This window comes from Carettochelys insculpta, chromosome 3 (genome assembly GCF_033958435.1).
Source record: "Carettochelys insculpta isolate YL-2023 chromosome 3, ASM3395843v1, whole genome shotgun sequence".
NCBI lineage: Eukaryota > Metazoa > Chordata > Testudines > Carettochelyidae > Carettochelys > Carettochelys insculpta.
The window spans coordinates 87870586-87885819 of NC_134139.1; the positions used below are offsets into that span (position 1 = coordinate 87870586).

The 15234-nt window shown below is 47.9% G+C and overlaps 1 protein-coding gene across 1 annotated transcript in view; it reads right to left on the bottom strand.

The window, feature by feature from the left end:
* Window positions 1-15234, bottom strand: part of SLC22A3 (solute carrier family 22 member 3) — a 55399-nt gene that overhangs the window by 11906 nt on the left and 28259 nt on the right. Inside the window, exons 6-7 of the mRNA XM_074990282.1 lie at window positions 2806-2903; window positions 2469-2683 (exon numbers count right to left, since the gene is read on the bottom strand). Coding sequence (XP_074846383.1) covers window positions 2469-2683; window positions 2806-2903 — 313 coding nt within the window. The remainder of the gene's footprint in view (window positions 1-2468; window positions 2684-2805; window positions 2904-15234) is intronic.

The following is a 15234-nucleotide window of genomic DNA, read 5'->3' on the forward strand; positions in this document are numbered from 1 at the left end:
GCCGTGCAGCAAGCTGTGGCCGACGCCATAGGTGATTAGAGCGTCACAGAAGCCGCAGGCCTGTTGGTAGGCTGCGGCATCCCTCCTCCCGGTCCCCTTGCCCTCCTTTAGAAGGGCCCTCACGGACTCAAGGGTGAAGTGAAAGTCACCCCAGCACTGGAGGGCGAGAGCTACTTTGTTCTTGGAGCTGCGAACGTCCTCCAAGAACTCGTGCATCTCGTCCGCCAGTGTGTGGGGTGCCAAGGCCTCGGGGTCCCGAGTGCCCCTCAGCCTCGTATCTTTTTGGGCCCGGCGGCCAGCAAGAAGGCCGGGATGGGGGCTGGGGCTTGGTTTTGGGAGGAGTAGGGGTGGCGGAGGGACAGCAGTCCCAAAAGTGCTGGGAGAGGGCAAAGCAAAGGGGACCTCCCGAGGGGTTGCAGCCTCAGGAGTGGTTATGAACAGATAGGGTCCAAGGTGGGGGCAGGAAGGAAAGGGATGGGGGCAGGAGGGGTAAAGGTTTTAGGGAAGGGGGAGGGGTCATGAGGAAAAGCGGGAGGTGGAGGAGGAGGGGGAGGGAGGGAGGGGGAGGCAGTGGGGGGAGAGCGGAAGGGGGAGGGTCCGGAGGTGGTAAGGGCACAGGTTCTGGGGCAAGGCATTGATTGGAAGAGGGGGTGGGGGCGGGGGCAGGGGCAGGAGCGGGGGCTAAGGTGGGAGTGGGGGCGGGAGTGCAAACAAGAGGGGTTTCAGGAGGGGGAGCTTTTCCGGGTGGCAAGAAGGGAGAGCGTGTAAAGGGTGTAAAGGACAAGGTGCCAGTGCATTTGGCAGCAGGCACCGATGAGGTGGGAGGGTTGGCATTGGGGTTTTCAACTCCAGGATGGAAGGGAGAGCAAGGGGGGGAACACAGATCCTCCCGGAGCATCCAGGGGCTGGGGAATTGCAGTTGGGAGGGTGTCCCCAGCCAGGGGGGTGGTCGCACCCCGCGACATCCCTGAACAAGGAGGGGTAGTGGTTGAGGGATCGCTGGCAGGTGGGGAAAGCAAGGGGGACGACTGAGTGTAGGCAGTCGGCCCGCAGGCTTCTAGTAGCAGGCCCTCTATGTCCAAGGGATCACTTTACTGGAGCAGGCACGGGCCTGCAAGGGGACTGGTGTTATTCTCCCTGTACTGGTCCTGCCTATGATGAGGTTGGCTTACTAAGCAGAAACCCCTGCCTTTGGAAGGGCCTGGGCAAAAGGGGGGCCTCCGTAAGTCTCTGAGGCAGCACAGATCCACCAGGAAGCTCAGGGACCCACAGAGGCTGACAAGGGACTTCGTCACATGTGATACATGGTGCCATTTTATGGGCTTTCCTTTGGAATACCTGCCTGCTCACTGAAGCTCCATGACATAACTTCTAGAGCTGATACCACTATGGCTAATTAGTATTCACAATGCCGCAACGCTGTGGCTTCTTTCTGCTGATGACATCTTGGGGGCTGGGAGAGGATGCTTTCTAATGGCAAGTCAACATCCTGCATAGCTCAAATCTAAACTATTCTGAAGGAAAGACTGGAGATGTCACGGTCCAGGTATGACTCTCTGTTCTGTGTCTGCCTTTAAAGTGCAGCCCCTGTGAAAGCTTTCCTTGGGATACATAATTCTCTGTCATCACATACTGGAGAGACACCTGTGCTGAAAAGCCTGAACAACACACCACAATCATCTTGATAATCCTTCAAGTAGGAAAAAAGTTTACTAAAAGGAAAGCCAGAACTTCTACCCCTGGCCTGTCCCCTTTGAACTACCAGCTGGTGATTCCCCCTGTGTAGGGGAAACCTGGGATGGTGTTAAGCCAGGATACCCAGCTCTGTGTCACCTTCTCCCAGCCCTGCACTATGGCAGGGATAAGATGAGCAATGAACAGAGTGCATTCCACTCTGGCAAGCCCAGGCCAAGGGACTGTTGCTCCTACTAGAGCTGAGAATCATATTCAAGACCTGCTAAGACTGACCAGCAGGAAATACATCCTTTGAATGGGTTTGTTTCTTCCCTCAGGCACTGATTTACAAGGAGATGGGAAGACAGCTTCCCCAAATTACCTATTTTCTAGCTCCATACCAGTATGATAAATACATCCTGGCTGGGAAGATGTCTATTTCATCCCTTTTGATATTTTTGCTCTGTAGTTTGCGTACTTGTTTGCTAACTACATCACAACGCACTTTTGACCTTGGTCCGCTGCTTCAGAAGTTTCATGGTACTTCCACTTCCCTACCCAAGATATGTCACAGTGTAAATGGTGGATTCTCTGTAACCTAGAATCTTAAGTCATGAATGGAGGACTTCAGCAACTCAAACAGAGGTTGGGGGTCCATTAAAGGAGCAGGTAGGTGAGGGTCTGTGGCCTGCAACGTGCAATAGATCAAACTAGATGATCATGATGGTCCCTTCTGACCATAAAGTCTATGAGTCTGTGGATAAATCACTGATTGAGGGAATCTAAATAGTTACCTTCTGGTAAGAAGGCAGTAATGAAGCATGCCACTCCCGCCACTATGTTGCTGATGACAAATGGAAGACGTCGACCAATTCGATCAATTGTCAGTAAAATCAAGAGTGCTGCAGGCAATTCCACAGCTCCTGAGATAAAAAATTCAAGGTAGAGATTTCCTTCTATAATTCCTAGGCGCATGACAAGACCTTGGTAAACCAGGGCACTTGTAAACCTGAGCAAAAAACATTGAGACAAACACAAATGACCATAAGTAGTTAACACAAATTTTAGATTTGAAAGAATTAAAATACTGAAAAAAATATGACTACAGAACCCAACAAAATTGGAACTTACCAGGCATACATTAGAATCAATGTGTACTTTCTCATCCGGGGAGTTCTAACCAGATGGAGAAATGATGGATTACTAATCTCTTCATCTGTAACTGTGATCTAAAGAAAAGCAAACATCAGAATCAACAGGTCATAGGCAAGAACACAGTTCACCACAGCTGACTTAGTACAGCGGCTATGGGAGTGGGCTCAGTGAGTGGGCTCATAATTGAATACAACTGGAAACTAATTGTAAACTCCTTAATCATCTGTAATGACAACACACACGCCAGAAGAAACACAGCTTGACTTCCAGCTCCTGTTGAGTTTTCAGGAGAAAAAATATATTGTTACTTGTAAATTGAGAAGTGGACCCTGAGGTCTTGGGAAAGCAATAGACAGCTGGTATTTGGGGCAAAACTGAAATTTTAGTATGATGGGGAGAAAGAACTTGATTGTGAGTTCATTCCCCAGAGCCAACCAATGAAATTTAATGAGTGATGGTCAGAACAAAAGTGTGGGGGAATTCAGCAGAAGAAGTGATGAAGAAACCAAACAAAAATGTCCTTGAGAGTGTTTTTGCTATTACAACTGAGTAGCAGCACAGAAGATGAGACTGTCAAGAAGTGAGACCTGGGTGGAAAGAAAAGGCCCAGGATAGAGAAAGATTAATATTGTGGGCCAACTCCATGCTAGACATTAAAGTCAACTGTATGCACGCAATTCTAGCAACAGCAATTGCATAGTTAGAATCAACTAATCTACAATTGACTTACCTGGCTGTCCTCATACAGGGAGATGGATGGGAGAAACTCTCCCATTGACCTCCCTTACTTCTCGCGATATTGAGTACAGGGGTCAGCTGCCAATCCCAGATAGTTCAATTTCGCATGTCCCTACTAGATCAAGTAGACCTTCTGTATAGCAAAGACATACCCCTAGCCTAACAGAGCTAACCTGTTTTCTAGCCTAAAGAATATTTCATATATTCTTTAGGCAAGAAAGCAGGTTAGCCCTATAGGCTAGGGGTATATAGTCTTTGAATTTATTATTTCCTTATATGTTTATTTTAATAGGTTACAGCAGGTTTATGTTAAAGTAGTTTGGCGGTTAGGCTGTAACACAAAGGACTTACAGGCCACATCCTGTATGTTAAGCTAAGGCAAAGCTACCAGATCTATACCTCAGAAGTTTCACCCAGATAGCAAAAATCTGTGTATATATTCAAGACCTTCCCCTAGAAAAGGCAACCTTCAACGACATAGAAGTGTCCAAGAATACCCTCATACGTAAGAGGTACACCACTACTTGGAAAAACCTGAAATAATTGGTTAAGACCAGACTGAATAACTGGGTAGAACAGAAACAACAGAAGTGATACACAATTCGTTACCAAGGTCCTTTTGTCATTGACATATGTGATACTAAGTTGAGATCAATGACATACTGACCCATAGGAAAAAGACACTTCATCATTGGAAAGTGGGAGGAAATACAAATAAGGAGAAAGGGAAACCTCCCAGACAGAATATGCACCAAACATAACAACGTGGACATGACATATTAGAAAAGTGACATCCCAGCTGAGGGGAAGTAGGAGGAGGAGATGTAGTGCTTGGGAGGTGCCAGAAGGATGGGCCATGTACAGTTCATGCACACAAGCACACAATTAGACCACAGCAGGCCAGCACAGGCTGATTCACACTCCAGCTTGCTGCAATCTAATTGTTCGTGTAGGCAAGTCCTTATACAAGGCAACACAATAAATCAATAAGACAATCACGACTGGAATCCAGGGGGCTTGAATGAGATGTTTAAAGCAGTGCAAGGGATTTAGTCCCAATATTCGGTGGAAGAGGTGCAGCTCCACCCACTGTGCTGCTTTGAAAATCTCAGTCCCTCATGCTCAGTCCCCTGCTCTAACCACTCACTCGATCAGTATCACTGTCTCCCCACCGATGGGGCCTGGCAGAGCAAAAGCCGAACCAAGCACAAAAGAAAATTGATCCAAAAAGTGTGATAGCTGAAAGAGAAAGAAGGACCTCCCCCTTTTTCTCCCGTGTGTACCCTGAAGTGCATGGAAATTACGTTGTGTTGTGCAGGAAGAACAGAACCACAGAGAATGTAAAGCCAGGGGCCATGCTGATTGATAAGAAGACTGACTGGTAAACTAGGTCAAACAGTATTTTCTCGTGATCCGAGCCTAGTTCAGCCAAAGGCTGCATGCAAGAGTTTTATTTTGTACCAGCAAACTGACCCAGCTTTGCTTCTGTATTTAACTGAAGTAAGGCGTTTTGCTTTTTTTACCCACAGGCCTCCACCCCACTTCCTGCCCCTGCTGGGCTGGGGAAAAAAGCTTCAGTCCCAGTCCAGGACCAGCTCTGGCTTTTTTTTTTTCCTGGCCCTGGCACAGCAGAAGTTTGGTGGGCAGAGCTGGGGCCCCAGCTCTTTTCCCGGGCCCCAGCCCAGTGGCACAGGAGCAGTGTGGGATTTTGGACATAAGGCTGTGGAAAATAGGGTAAGAGGAAGCAGCATGCCAAATTTTGTGGTTATAGCTCTTAGGGTTTAAGAGAAGTTCTTGAAAAAACATAGCACCGACAGACGCACTCTAAAATACATAGCAGATTTATTGCAAATGTCGTAATATATAACCTAAATTTTGCAGTGAGATAAACAGTCCTAGTGGCTTCTGAACACCTCCTTAGTAACAACAACAAAAAAAGGTGTCACAGAACATGGAAGTGTTAGTGAAACCTCAGTCTGCCCTCAGATCTTTTCTATGTCCTCTCACCATTGCTAGGAGTTCCCCACCCACCTTTACTGACACAGTTTTCTGTTAACAGAGTTAGAAGTTTTCTCAAAGTTGCATCTATTCTTTACATGCCAGCTCCATTTTTTCCATCCTACATTTTGTCTGTTGGGCCTTCATTTACATTCCAGATCAGAATCTGCTGTTTGTTGGCATTTACTATGGGGACAGTCATGAAGAGTGATAAAACTGCCTTCATTTTGTTTATAAGGACATGTTGACAGAGACCAGCATGTGCAAATATGGTATTCATTTTCCCCTGCAAAGATAAATCAAGCAGCTGTAACTCAATTTCCTGTCTGTCTCAAGTGTCAATAACACTAACTGGAATTAATGTTTGAATATGATTTATGGTCCAAGGAAAAAGAACAGCAAAATCATTGCAAAAAAACTTCTTATCTCTTTTAAAGTCAAATCTTGGCCTGTCTGAAATCAATGACTTCAGAGGAGCCAGAATTTCACCTTTAGTACCAAAGACATGTTGTATCCTAACCCTTGGAAGAACAAGGACATTTTTTGTATGAAATGAAGTGTTTCGTCGATGCCTATCCAGGGCTGTCCCTACCAATAGGCAAAACACACAGCTATGTAGGACACCATGAAACTTGGGGCAACAAATTGCCCCAAATGTCATGTGGCCCTCTGTAGCTGTGTGCTGTCTATGGGCTCTGGCTGCCCCCACCCCACCCACTGGCCACCCGCCCCTGCCAGGACCTGTCTGGCTGCTCTGTGCCATCCCCCAGCCTCTCTCCCACACCGCTCAGCACCAAGCCAGCCAACCCTATGGATCAGCACCAAGCCAGCCAACCCTATGGATCAGCACCAGTCTGGCCACCCTTCACCCAACCCCCAGCTGCCCTCCCTGCCAAGTTCAGCACTGGTTCAGCCACCCCTCCCCTGCAACCTCATCCTCTGATCGCCCTCCCCTGCAGGGCTCAGCACCCAGCCCCTGCTTACCAGGCAGAAATGAGTGGCCTTCCCAGGCTGGAGGACTGAGCAGGGGGCAGCTGGAGAGAAGCTGGCTTTCTCTTTAAAAGGATGGCTTCTCTCCAGGCTGTCTACACTGTTGTGTACTGCTCTTCTGGCCTGCATGTCCTTCAGGTTGCTCACTGTCCTGGACCAGAGATAACTATAGTATGTGGCATCCAGTCCAGGAGAGTTGTCAACCCTTTCCCCAAAACTTCAGCCGCCCAGCTGCCCCAGGAGGCTGGGGTATGGGTGCAGGGCTGCATAGGGCACTATCACTGGTAGGGACAGCCCTGTTCCAATCTCATTGTTTTTACACTGGCTTTAAAAATTCCAGTAAAGGTTGAGCATGTCACAAGCTTTGGGACTGATGCTGCAAGCTTCATGCCCTGTGTCTCTTTAGCCTAGCACCTGCCCTCACAAACTATTAAAGCAGCTGAGCCTGAAGCATACGTGTTCAGTGCAGTGGTGAATCGTGGTCATCGTGTATAAGATTATGAATATGTTTAAGTCTTTGCAGCAGCCGGGCCTTAAAAACATGAGCAAAATCTTCTGTGCATGCTCAGAATGTGATTTTTCGAGGCTTACATCTTTGTCTAGTCCACATCAGTTTTCACTAGAACACTCCAACTCCTTCCTCCTCAGTAACAACAGTGTTTCCACATCAGATTGGTACTTTTCTAGCCCACCCATGTTGATGCAAGAGATCTGTTTCTTAAAAACAAAATAATCTATTATACATTTTAGAAACATTGCATGTTTGTCTGGCTGTGAGTATGTTTGTTCAAGAATTCCTCCTAAAGAGTAAGAGCTCAGACCACCAAATGTGGTAGGCAGCTTCCTCTTCTTGTGAGTGAAGTCAAGGTCAGGTTTTGGTCATGCCAGGACAATGGGATGTGCCTAGAATCTGATTGTTCCTTGTTAAACAGAAAGGGAGGGGTCTGCCAGCGGGGACAGTTATGCATCGTAATGACTGTGGGGAGGGGAGTAGCAAGTGCAGGGGACAGTTTTACAGTGGAGTGACCACAGGGGGTGAGGCCTGGCATGTTGTCAGCCACCATCCAAGGGTACATGGCCCCCATGCCCCAGAGCGGGAGCCTAAACCCTCAGACACCAGGGGCGGGGGTAAAGCCTGGCCAGACAGCCAGCACCGCCCCTGCCACCCAAGTCTCCTGCAGGGAGCAGCAATCAGACAGCCAGTACAGCCCCCAACACCCCAGGCTGGCCCTGGAGAGCCACTGCCAGCTGGGCAGCAGGGCCCCAGGCAGCCTCAGAGAGCAGCCATCAGCTGTGGCCAGCCAGAGCAGCCCCTGGTGCTGAGGTCCCCCTGGGGAGCAGCTGCTGCCTGGGCAGCACAGTCCTGGCCAACCCAGTGGAGCAGCCATTGGCTGGGGCTGGCCAGCATGGCCCCCGCAACTGTGGGCCCCCAAGGTAGCAGCTGTTGGCTGGGCAGCACAGCCCCACTCATCCACAGGGCTGCCTGACCCTCCACACACCTCCCAATCCCCTATCCTGGATCCTGCATATCACATCCCTACCCAGAGCTCCCCATACATTCAACCCCCTGCCCTGACTCCTGCACCCACCATACCCTGCCCTGGGCCCCCCACATCTCCCAACCCACTGCCGTGATTCCAGCACCCCCACTCCCTGCCCTGAGCCCCCAGGCAATGATGGGTAAATCATCTAGTTTTCTACTGTGCAAAAATAATTTGTTTCCCTCTTTGGTCACATAAAAATGGAAGAAGTGGTGTTGCTGAAATGTTCACAAAACATCCTCCCTTGGGCAGAGACCAACTGTGAAACATTTCAGCTTGAAAAACAAAATTGGGGGAAATTATGCAGAACTGAGAACAGAGTGGGAATTACACTGAAAACAACATTTAATAAATTATGTCCAGATCCCTGCTGTTCCAGTGCTGTAGCACAAACTTTGAACAAAACAATGCTCAGCTGGCTCCACATCACTCATTACTAGAGCTAGTCAGAAAATATAACATCAAAGTAGAAGTGCTGGACAGAGATGTACTAGTTTCAATGAATATTTAACCAGGAAGGTTTTAGGGTTTGAGTGGGGTGGGGAGAGAGAGAGAGAGAGAGAGATTCTATCATGATGATAAAGCCCTGATAGAGGATATGGGACACTCAGGTTTTGCTTTGCATGATTCAGAGTTGAGAGCTTTCATTCCCCAATCACGCTAAATCAGGGAGGTGTACCAAGCCAGTGTCTCTGCTCTCTCTCTCTCGCTCTGGCACACAGACTCGCTCTGGATCTCTTTCAATCAAAAGCTCAGGTTTCAACAGTTATGGTTTTGAGAAAACATTCAAAAGGCTTTTGTCTTGTTCCAGAGTGGAAGGAAACCAACATTTCAGAACCCTGAAAGTTTCAGCCAAGCAGAAGTGTCCTCCAGCCAGCTCTATTCATCAACATGATATCTGAGTGTCAAGACAGCCTGTGATTTTCTGGGCACTTAATTCTTTCAGGCTTTCTTGGAAATCCTGGCCAAAGTGCACCCATGTCATGGTGGATTCTCTCTCTCCCTCTGTCTCTCAACACACTAGTGGCTTTGTAAAGCTAGAGATCATTAACTGAAAGAGCATTTTGGTGTGAGTAAAAATGAGAAATGTATTTGACCTCTCTGATGATGCACTTCCTGAAACATCACTGTACGCTGGGCACAGCACCAGAAGTTACAGATATTGTATATGAAAGAGGTCCCAGGAAACGATCCGAAATGCAGCTCAGATATTAGTGAAGGTTACGCAGCTGCAGCTGTGAAATAAGGTCATGACTGTGATATTTCTTAAGAATGTCAACAGAGTTCTTAATACACTTGATGGGAAAAGATACAGCTCTCTAGCTGCGTCTACACATGCACGCTACTTCGAAGTAGCGGCAGTAACTTCGAAATAGCGCCCGTCACGTCTACACGTGTTGGGCGCTATTTCGAAGTTGAAATCGACGTTAGGCGGCGAGACGTCGAAGTCGCTAACCCCATGAGCGGATGGGAATAGCGCCCTACTTCGACGTTCAACATCGAAGTAGGGACGTGTAGACGATCCGCGTCCCGCAACATCGAAATAGCGGGGTCCTCCATGGCGGCCATCAGCTGGGGGGTTGAGAGATACTCTCTCTCCAGCCCTTGCGGGGCTCTGTGGTCACCGTGGGCAGCAGCCCTTAGCCCAGGGCTTCTGGCTGCTGCTGCTGCAGCTGGGGGTCCGTGCTGCATATACAGGGTCTGCAACTAGTTGTTGGCTCTGTGTATCTTGCACTGTTTAATGAAAGTGTGTCTGGGAGGGGCCCTTTAAGGGAGCGACTTGCTGTTGAGTCCGCCCCGTGACCCTGTCTGCAGCTGTGCCTGGCTCCCTTATTTCGATGTGTGCTACTTTGGCGTGTAGACGTTCCCTCGCTGTGCCTATTTCGATGTTGGGCTGAGCAACGTCGAAGTTGAACATCGACGTTGCCAGCCCTGGAGGACGTGTAGACGTTATTCATCGAAATAGTCTATTTCGATGTCGCAACATCGAAATAAGCTATTTCGAAGTTGGGTGCACGTGTAGACGTAGCCTCTGTGTCCTAAGTTGCAGGCTCTTAAAACACTGAAGCGTAGAAAGGAGAGATTAATCTGAATCCAGGTATAGTTTTACTCACTTCTGCCTCACTTGTGTCTTTCCGCTTCATTTCTCTCTTAACTCTTTCAGTTTATACTCCTTTAACTGTAGAAGATCCTACTCCTATCTGGCTACTTTACCCCACTGAGTCTCTTGGGGCAAGACAAACATCATCTTGGCCTGCTTAATGGAAATGATTTTCTAACTTCTGGCCTAGCCAAATCCACCACATTGCTTTATTTATCTATCACCATCCCATCCTCTAACTGTAGCTTGTTGCCAAAGTATATTAATGACCCGCTATTTTGTCAATGCCTACACAAAAAAGTGATGTTCTTGTAATTAATGTAATACTCATAGAAACTCCATAACCAGACCAGTATGACAATTTCTAGCGGAGCAACTGCCCCACACCTGCAGCAGATTGGTTAAAGCAACCCTTGGGGAGGCTGCACAGGATCTGAGCCAAGGAAAGCAAGGCTGTCTCTACAAGCCCATGAGTAAACAGCTTGCTAGAGCAGTCAGTCCAGGCTAGGGAAGGCCATAAATAAAGGGCAGATCAGCAGAACAGAGATCAGTTTCTCCCTGGAGCTTGAGGAGTGAGGACTGGCTTCTGATAGAGGAAGCAGCATCCTAGACCTAGCAGTGCTGGGTAGGGCAGCAGGAGCTTGGCGGGCCACTGGTAGGCTGCAGGCTTGATACAAGAGCTGAAAAGGTGCAAAGGCAACAAGGAAGTGACCCGGGGAAAGAAGGAAGTAGAGAGGAGTGAAGGAGGGCAGGATAAGGCTGCTGCTACAGCGTCACTGGGTTTGGGATCCATACTAGTGTGCTGGCCTGGGTCTCCCCACCACCTCCACACACACACCCCCACACCCACACTTTGCCTAGCACCTTGCTATGGATGAGTGGGGACAAATACAGACTGTAATTGGTCCCTGAGCCAAGAAGTTAGACTTTGGGGCTGCCGCAGGCCACTGAGGCAGGACTGCCAATACCCCCAGAAGGGGTAAGACTGGAGCTGGGGGCACAGCCAGAGGACAGCGTGCTGAACTGGATGCCAAGATCCCGGGAACAATGTGGGTCCAGCTATGGACGGTGGAGACAGCAGTGTAGACAACAGGTGGGACATCATCCAAAGGCAGCACACTCAGCTGGCAAGCTAATTCACAGCACAACCAGCATGAGGTGCCATGGTGGTGAGTCTGCACCCCGTAACCCAATTACACAAGCCATGGACTATAAAGCATGGAAATGACCAGTTAAGGAGATGTATGTGGATATTTCCACGTATGCATTCCTGCTAATGTATGTATATCTATGACTCTGTAAAGTATATAACTAGTAAGAACACATGTATTAAAGTAGCTTGCTAGAGGTCAGGCAGCTTAGAGATTAGCTTGTTTGTGAAATGAACTCTTACATTGCAAAATTGTCATTAACTGAATGTATGAATTATAGGATAATGGAATATTTACATTAACTTCTATGCTTTTTGCACTGGCTTTAGTACAATGGAATATGCAGTCTGTATGAGGACAATATTTATCATAAGAGCAACTGTGAGTAAGTGAAGATGGATGTGTGTTATGACTAATTCAAAAAAATCTTGCAATACAAATAAAAAAATCAATCATGCAGATATGGACAAAGCTGTTCACTTTTGTGGAGGAAGAGCAACAACTTGAAGGCATAAATACCTAGTCTTCTGTACAAGATGGGTAAGGAAATCTTTTATTAGACCAACTTGTGTTAGTGAGGGAGACAGCTTTCAAGATTATAAAGAGTTGGAACCAACATAGCTACAACAGCAATGAGGAGACAGCTAGCTGTGGAGTTTCAGCCAGAGTTGCTCACTGAGGAATCGGAGAGTTGACAGCGCTGTGAGTGACAAGCTAGGATAGGCTCCAAGTTCTTCCTGACTGTTGAAAGCCCATGGGAAAGAAATGGGGAAATTTTTCAATTACTACTTAAGACAGGACAGGTTGGTGCCCTTCCCTAGGGAAGTGTGTGTGCTGCCGCTACTCAAGAAACCATCACTTGAAAGTGAACACACAGGTAGTTACCACTTGGTCAATACTCACTCATTTTTCTGGTGTCAATAATTGAAAAGTTTGCGTCAAGATACATCTAAGTATCTAGCTACCTTTGATCTTGACCTTTGTTAATCTGGTATGCCACAGAGATCATGCTGGTTGATGATCTCCTGGGGTCAGTTCCGGCAATGGCCAGGAAGGCTTTTTCTCATTTACAGATGAATTTACTTCAAATGGGAATGACGTGATGCTTGCAAAGTAACTTCCTTTGGAAGCCGTCTACTGCAGTACAGTATATAAACCAAAGGTGATCAGATCATCATGATTAGATTTATCTGTCCTGCAGCAAATCCTCTTATGAGCTTCTCATGCTTTGATTAATTTGATTTTTAAATGGTTGTTTCTTTATGCAACCCCTAAAATAGTCAATGCAGAAATGTATGCTTTAGTGAAGTGGAAATTCAGAATCAATGTAGCATACAGTGGCACCGTTTCATACAATGAGGAGTGCATTCATCAGAAGGCTTCCCAGCGTAAAGGGTTATGATATGCAGACATGCACAGGTCTGAATGCTTGGAGTCTTTAGGACCCATCTTATTATGTAACGTTTAAAGACAGTGTGAGTTTAAACTTTATATCCCTGTTTAGGTGCAGCCTGGAGTACTGCATCCATTTGGGCACTGGGGCCCCCACTACAGAAAGGATGTGGATGCACTAGAGACAGACCAACAGAGGGTGACAAAATGTATTAGGCAACTGGAGCAAATGTCCTATGAGGAGAGGCTGAGGGATCTGGGCTTATTTAGTTCACAGAAGAGAAGAGTGAAGGGGGATTTGATAGCAGCCTTCAACTACCTGAAGGGGGTTCCAAAGAGGATGGAGAGAGGGTGTTTTCAGTGGTGACAGGTGACAGAACAAGCAGCAATGGTCTCAAGTTATAATGGGGGAGGTCTAGGCTGAATATTAGGAAAAACTGTTTCCCTGTGAGAGTGGTGAAGTTCCAGAATGGGTTACGTAGCTAGGGAGGTGGTGGAATCTCTTATTCTATAGGTCTTTAAGTCCCAGCTTGACAAACCCCTGGCTGCGAGTGGTCAGCAGAGGGCTGAACTCGATGACCTTCCGAGGTCTCTTCCAATCCTATGATTCTGTGATTCTATGATTTCATGATTATAGAGTTTGCACAGCTCAAAGCAGCACGCTGACAGGGGGGCCCATGGGTGGGTGGTGGATGCCATAGTCAATAGGAGTGCAGGACCTTGAAGGTGTGGAGCCCAAGATAACCACCTTGACCTAAGTCTGGGCCTTTCTCTGATGTCATTTTGGGTTTCTGAGGTCTAGGGGGCTACAATATATCCACAAGGAAGATATTTTCAGCTGCCTGACTACATGACAAAGCACCAGACTTCGTGTTCAAGCTGCATTAAAAAGGTAATTGATGGCAAAGCCCCCTCCCAGTGAAAGGAAAGGCAGTGTTGTTACTTGTAACCCATGAATCAGACAAAAATCTATCCTCTATTTCACTTCTGCTATTATGAAACTTCACGCATGTTTTTCAGTGTGCTGTATATTTCCTGAAAAACATTTCTTAGCCAATAACAAATTAATCATTCCTTTAAAAAAAATCTTTAGTGATGGATAGACTGCACTCAGGGATTTTCTCCAGTGAAGCTAATGATTTAAAACTCTCCTTATTAGGAAAACCATTGGGGTTCCAAACTCTGACATTAAGTTCCAAGCTTGTATTGTAGAAAGTGCTGACAGACCTCTTAAATGACTCTTGGTCTCAAGCCATTTGTCTACATGTCCAAAGATAAAGAGTATACTCTGGAAACCATTCAGGGCCATGAGTCATATGCAACGTCCTAACCCTATGTCAACATGCACTGAAACACAGCTGTCTTTTCACTTCATTTCGCAAATGGTGAAATCAGTCAATATAGATTCTGCTTCCCCCAGTTCAAATATTGACCACCTTCAGCCTCTTCTGTGAAAAAACTCTTGGGAAGAGGGCAGATCCTTGCGTTTCAGTTCAGACCTCCTGCTAGATTCTCCCGGTGGGCAGGTGGGGTTCTGGACCTAGTGGACCAGCCAGAGGAAGCAGCAGCAGCTCCCAAAGACCTATAGTCTTCAAGGGCTGAATAGACTGGAGGCAAGGCTTTGAGCTCCTATAAGAAGTGAGCTCCCAGCGAACAAGGGGCAGCAGCTAACAGGGAAGGGAGTTTGCCTCTGGGCAAAGCGTCCTAGAGGAGCTTGGGTGAGTGTGGGATTTGGGGGGCTGTGTGGTGAGCTGGTGGGTGAATGTCTGTCTGTCTGTCTGTGCAGCTATGTTACTTTGCAGAGCCTGAGCTTGTGCTGTGCAGAGAAGAGCAGTTTGCAAGGTGTGAATTGGGGGCGTTCCCTGCCAGGTGAGCCTTCAAGGGCTGAATAGACTGGAGGCAAGGCTTTGAGCCAGGCCTGCCCAGCCAGCAGCTCTCCCTATAAGAAGGGAGCTCCCAGCGAACAAGGGGTGAGCAGCGAACAGGGAAGGGAGTTTGCCTCTGGGAGTTCACCAAGGGAGGAGCCCCCTGTTTGTTGTCCTGTTCAGGTATGGTGTTCCACCTGTGCCCTGCAAGGCAGCACTACCAGGAAAAGAAGTCTCTGAAGAAAAGAGCCTGAAGAGTGATGGGGGAAGGTGGACCTAGGGGCACTGAGAGCAGCTAGGGGGAGAGGGGCCAGTGCAGTGAGGAGGGCGGACACGGGAGCAGATGGGGGGTAGTGGGTTGGGGAGGGTCCTATGGTGATGGTAGCTGGGGGGCAGGGGCCGAAAGGTAGGGAGGAGAGTCCCGGGGATATGAGGTCATAGCTCCACAGGGAGCTATGGTGACATGGTGACAGGGAGGTATGAAGTAGTAGGATCCTTAACCACATTCTCCACACCCCACTGCCTTGTGGGTTATCCTGGGAAGGAGAGAGGCTAAGGGAGTAAACCCTGACAGAAAATCCGGAGTGGAGTCCGAAGGCGGATCGGTGTCAACTTCTGGCACTATCCCG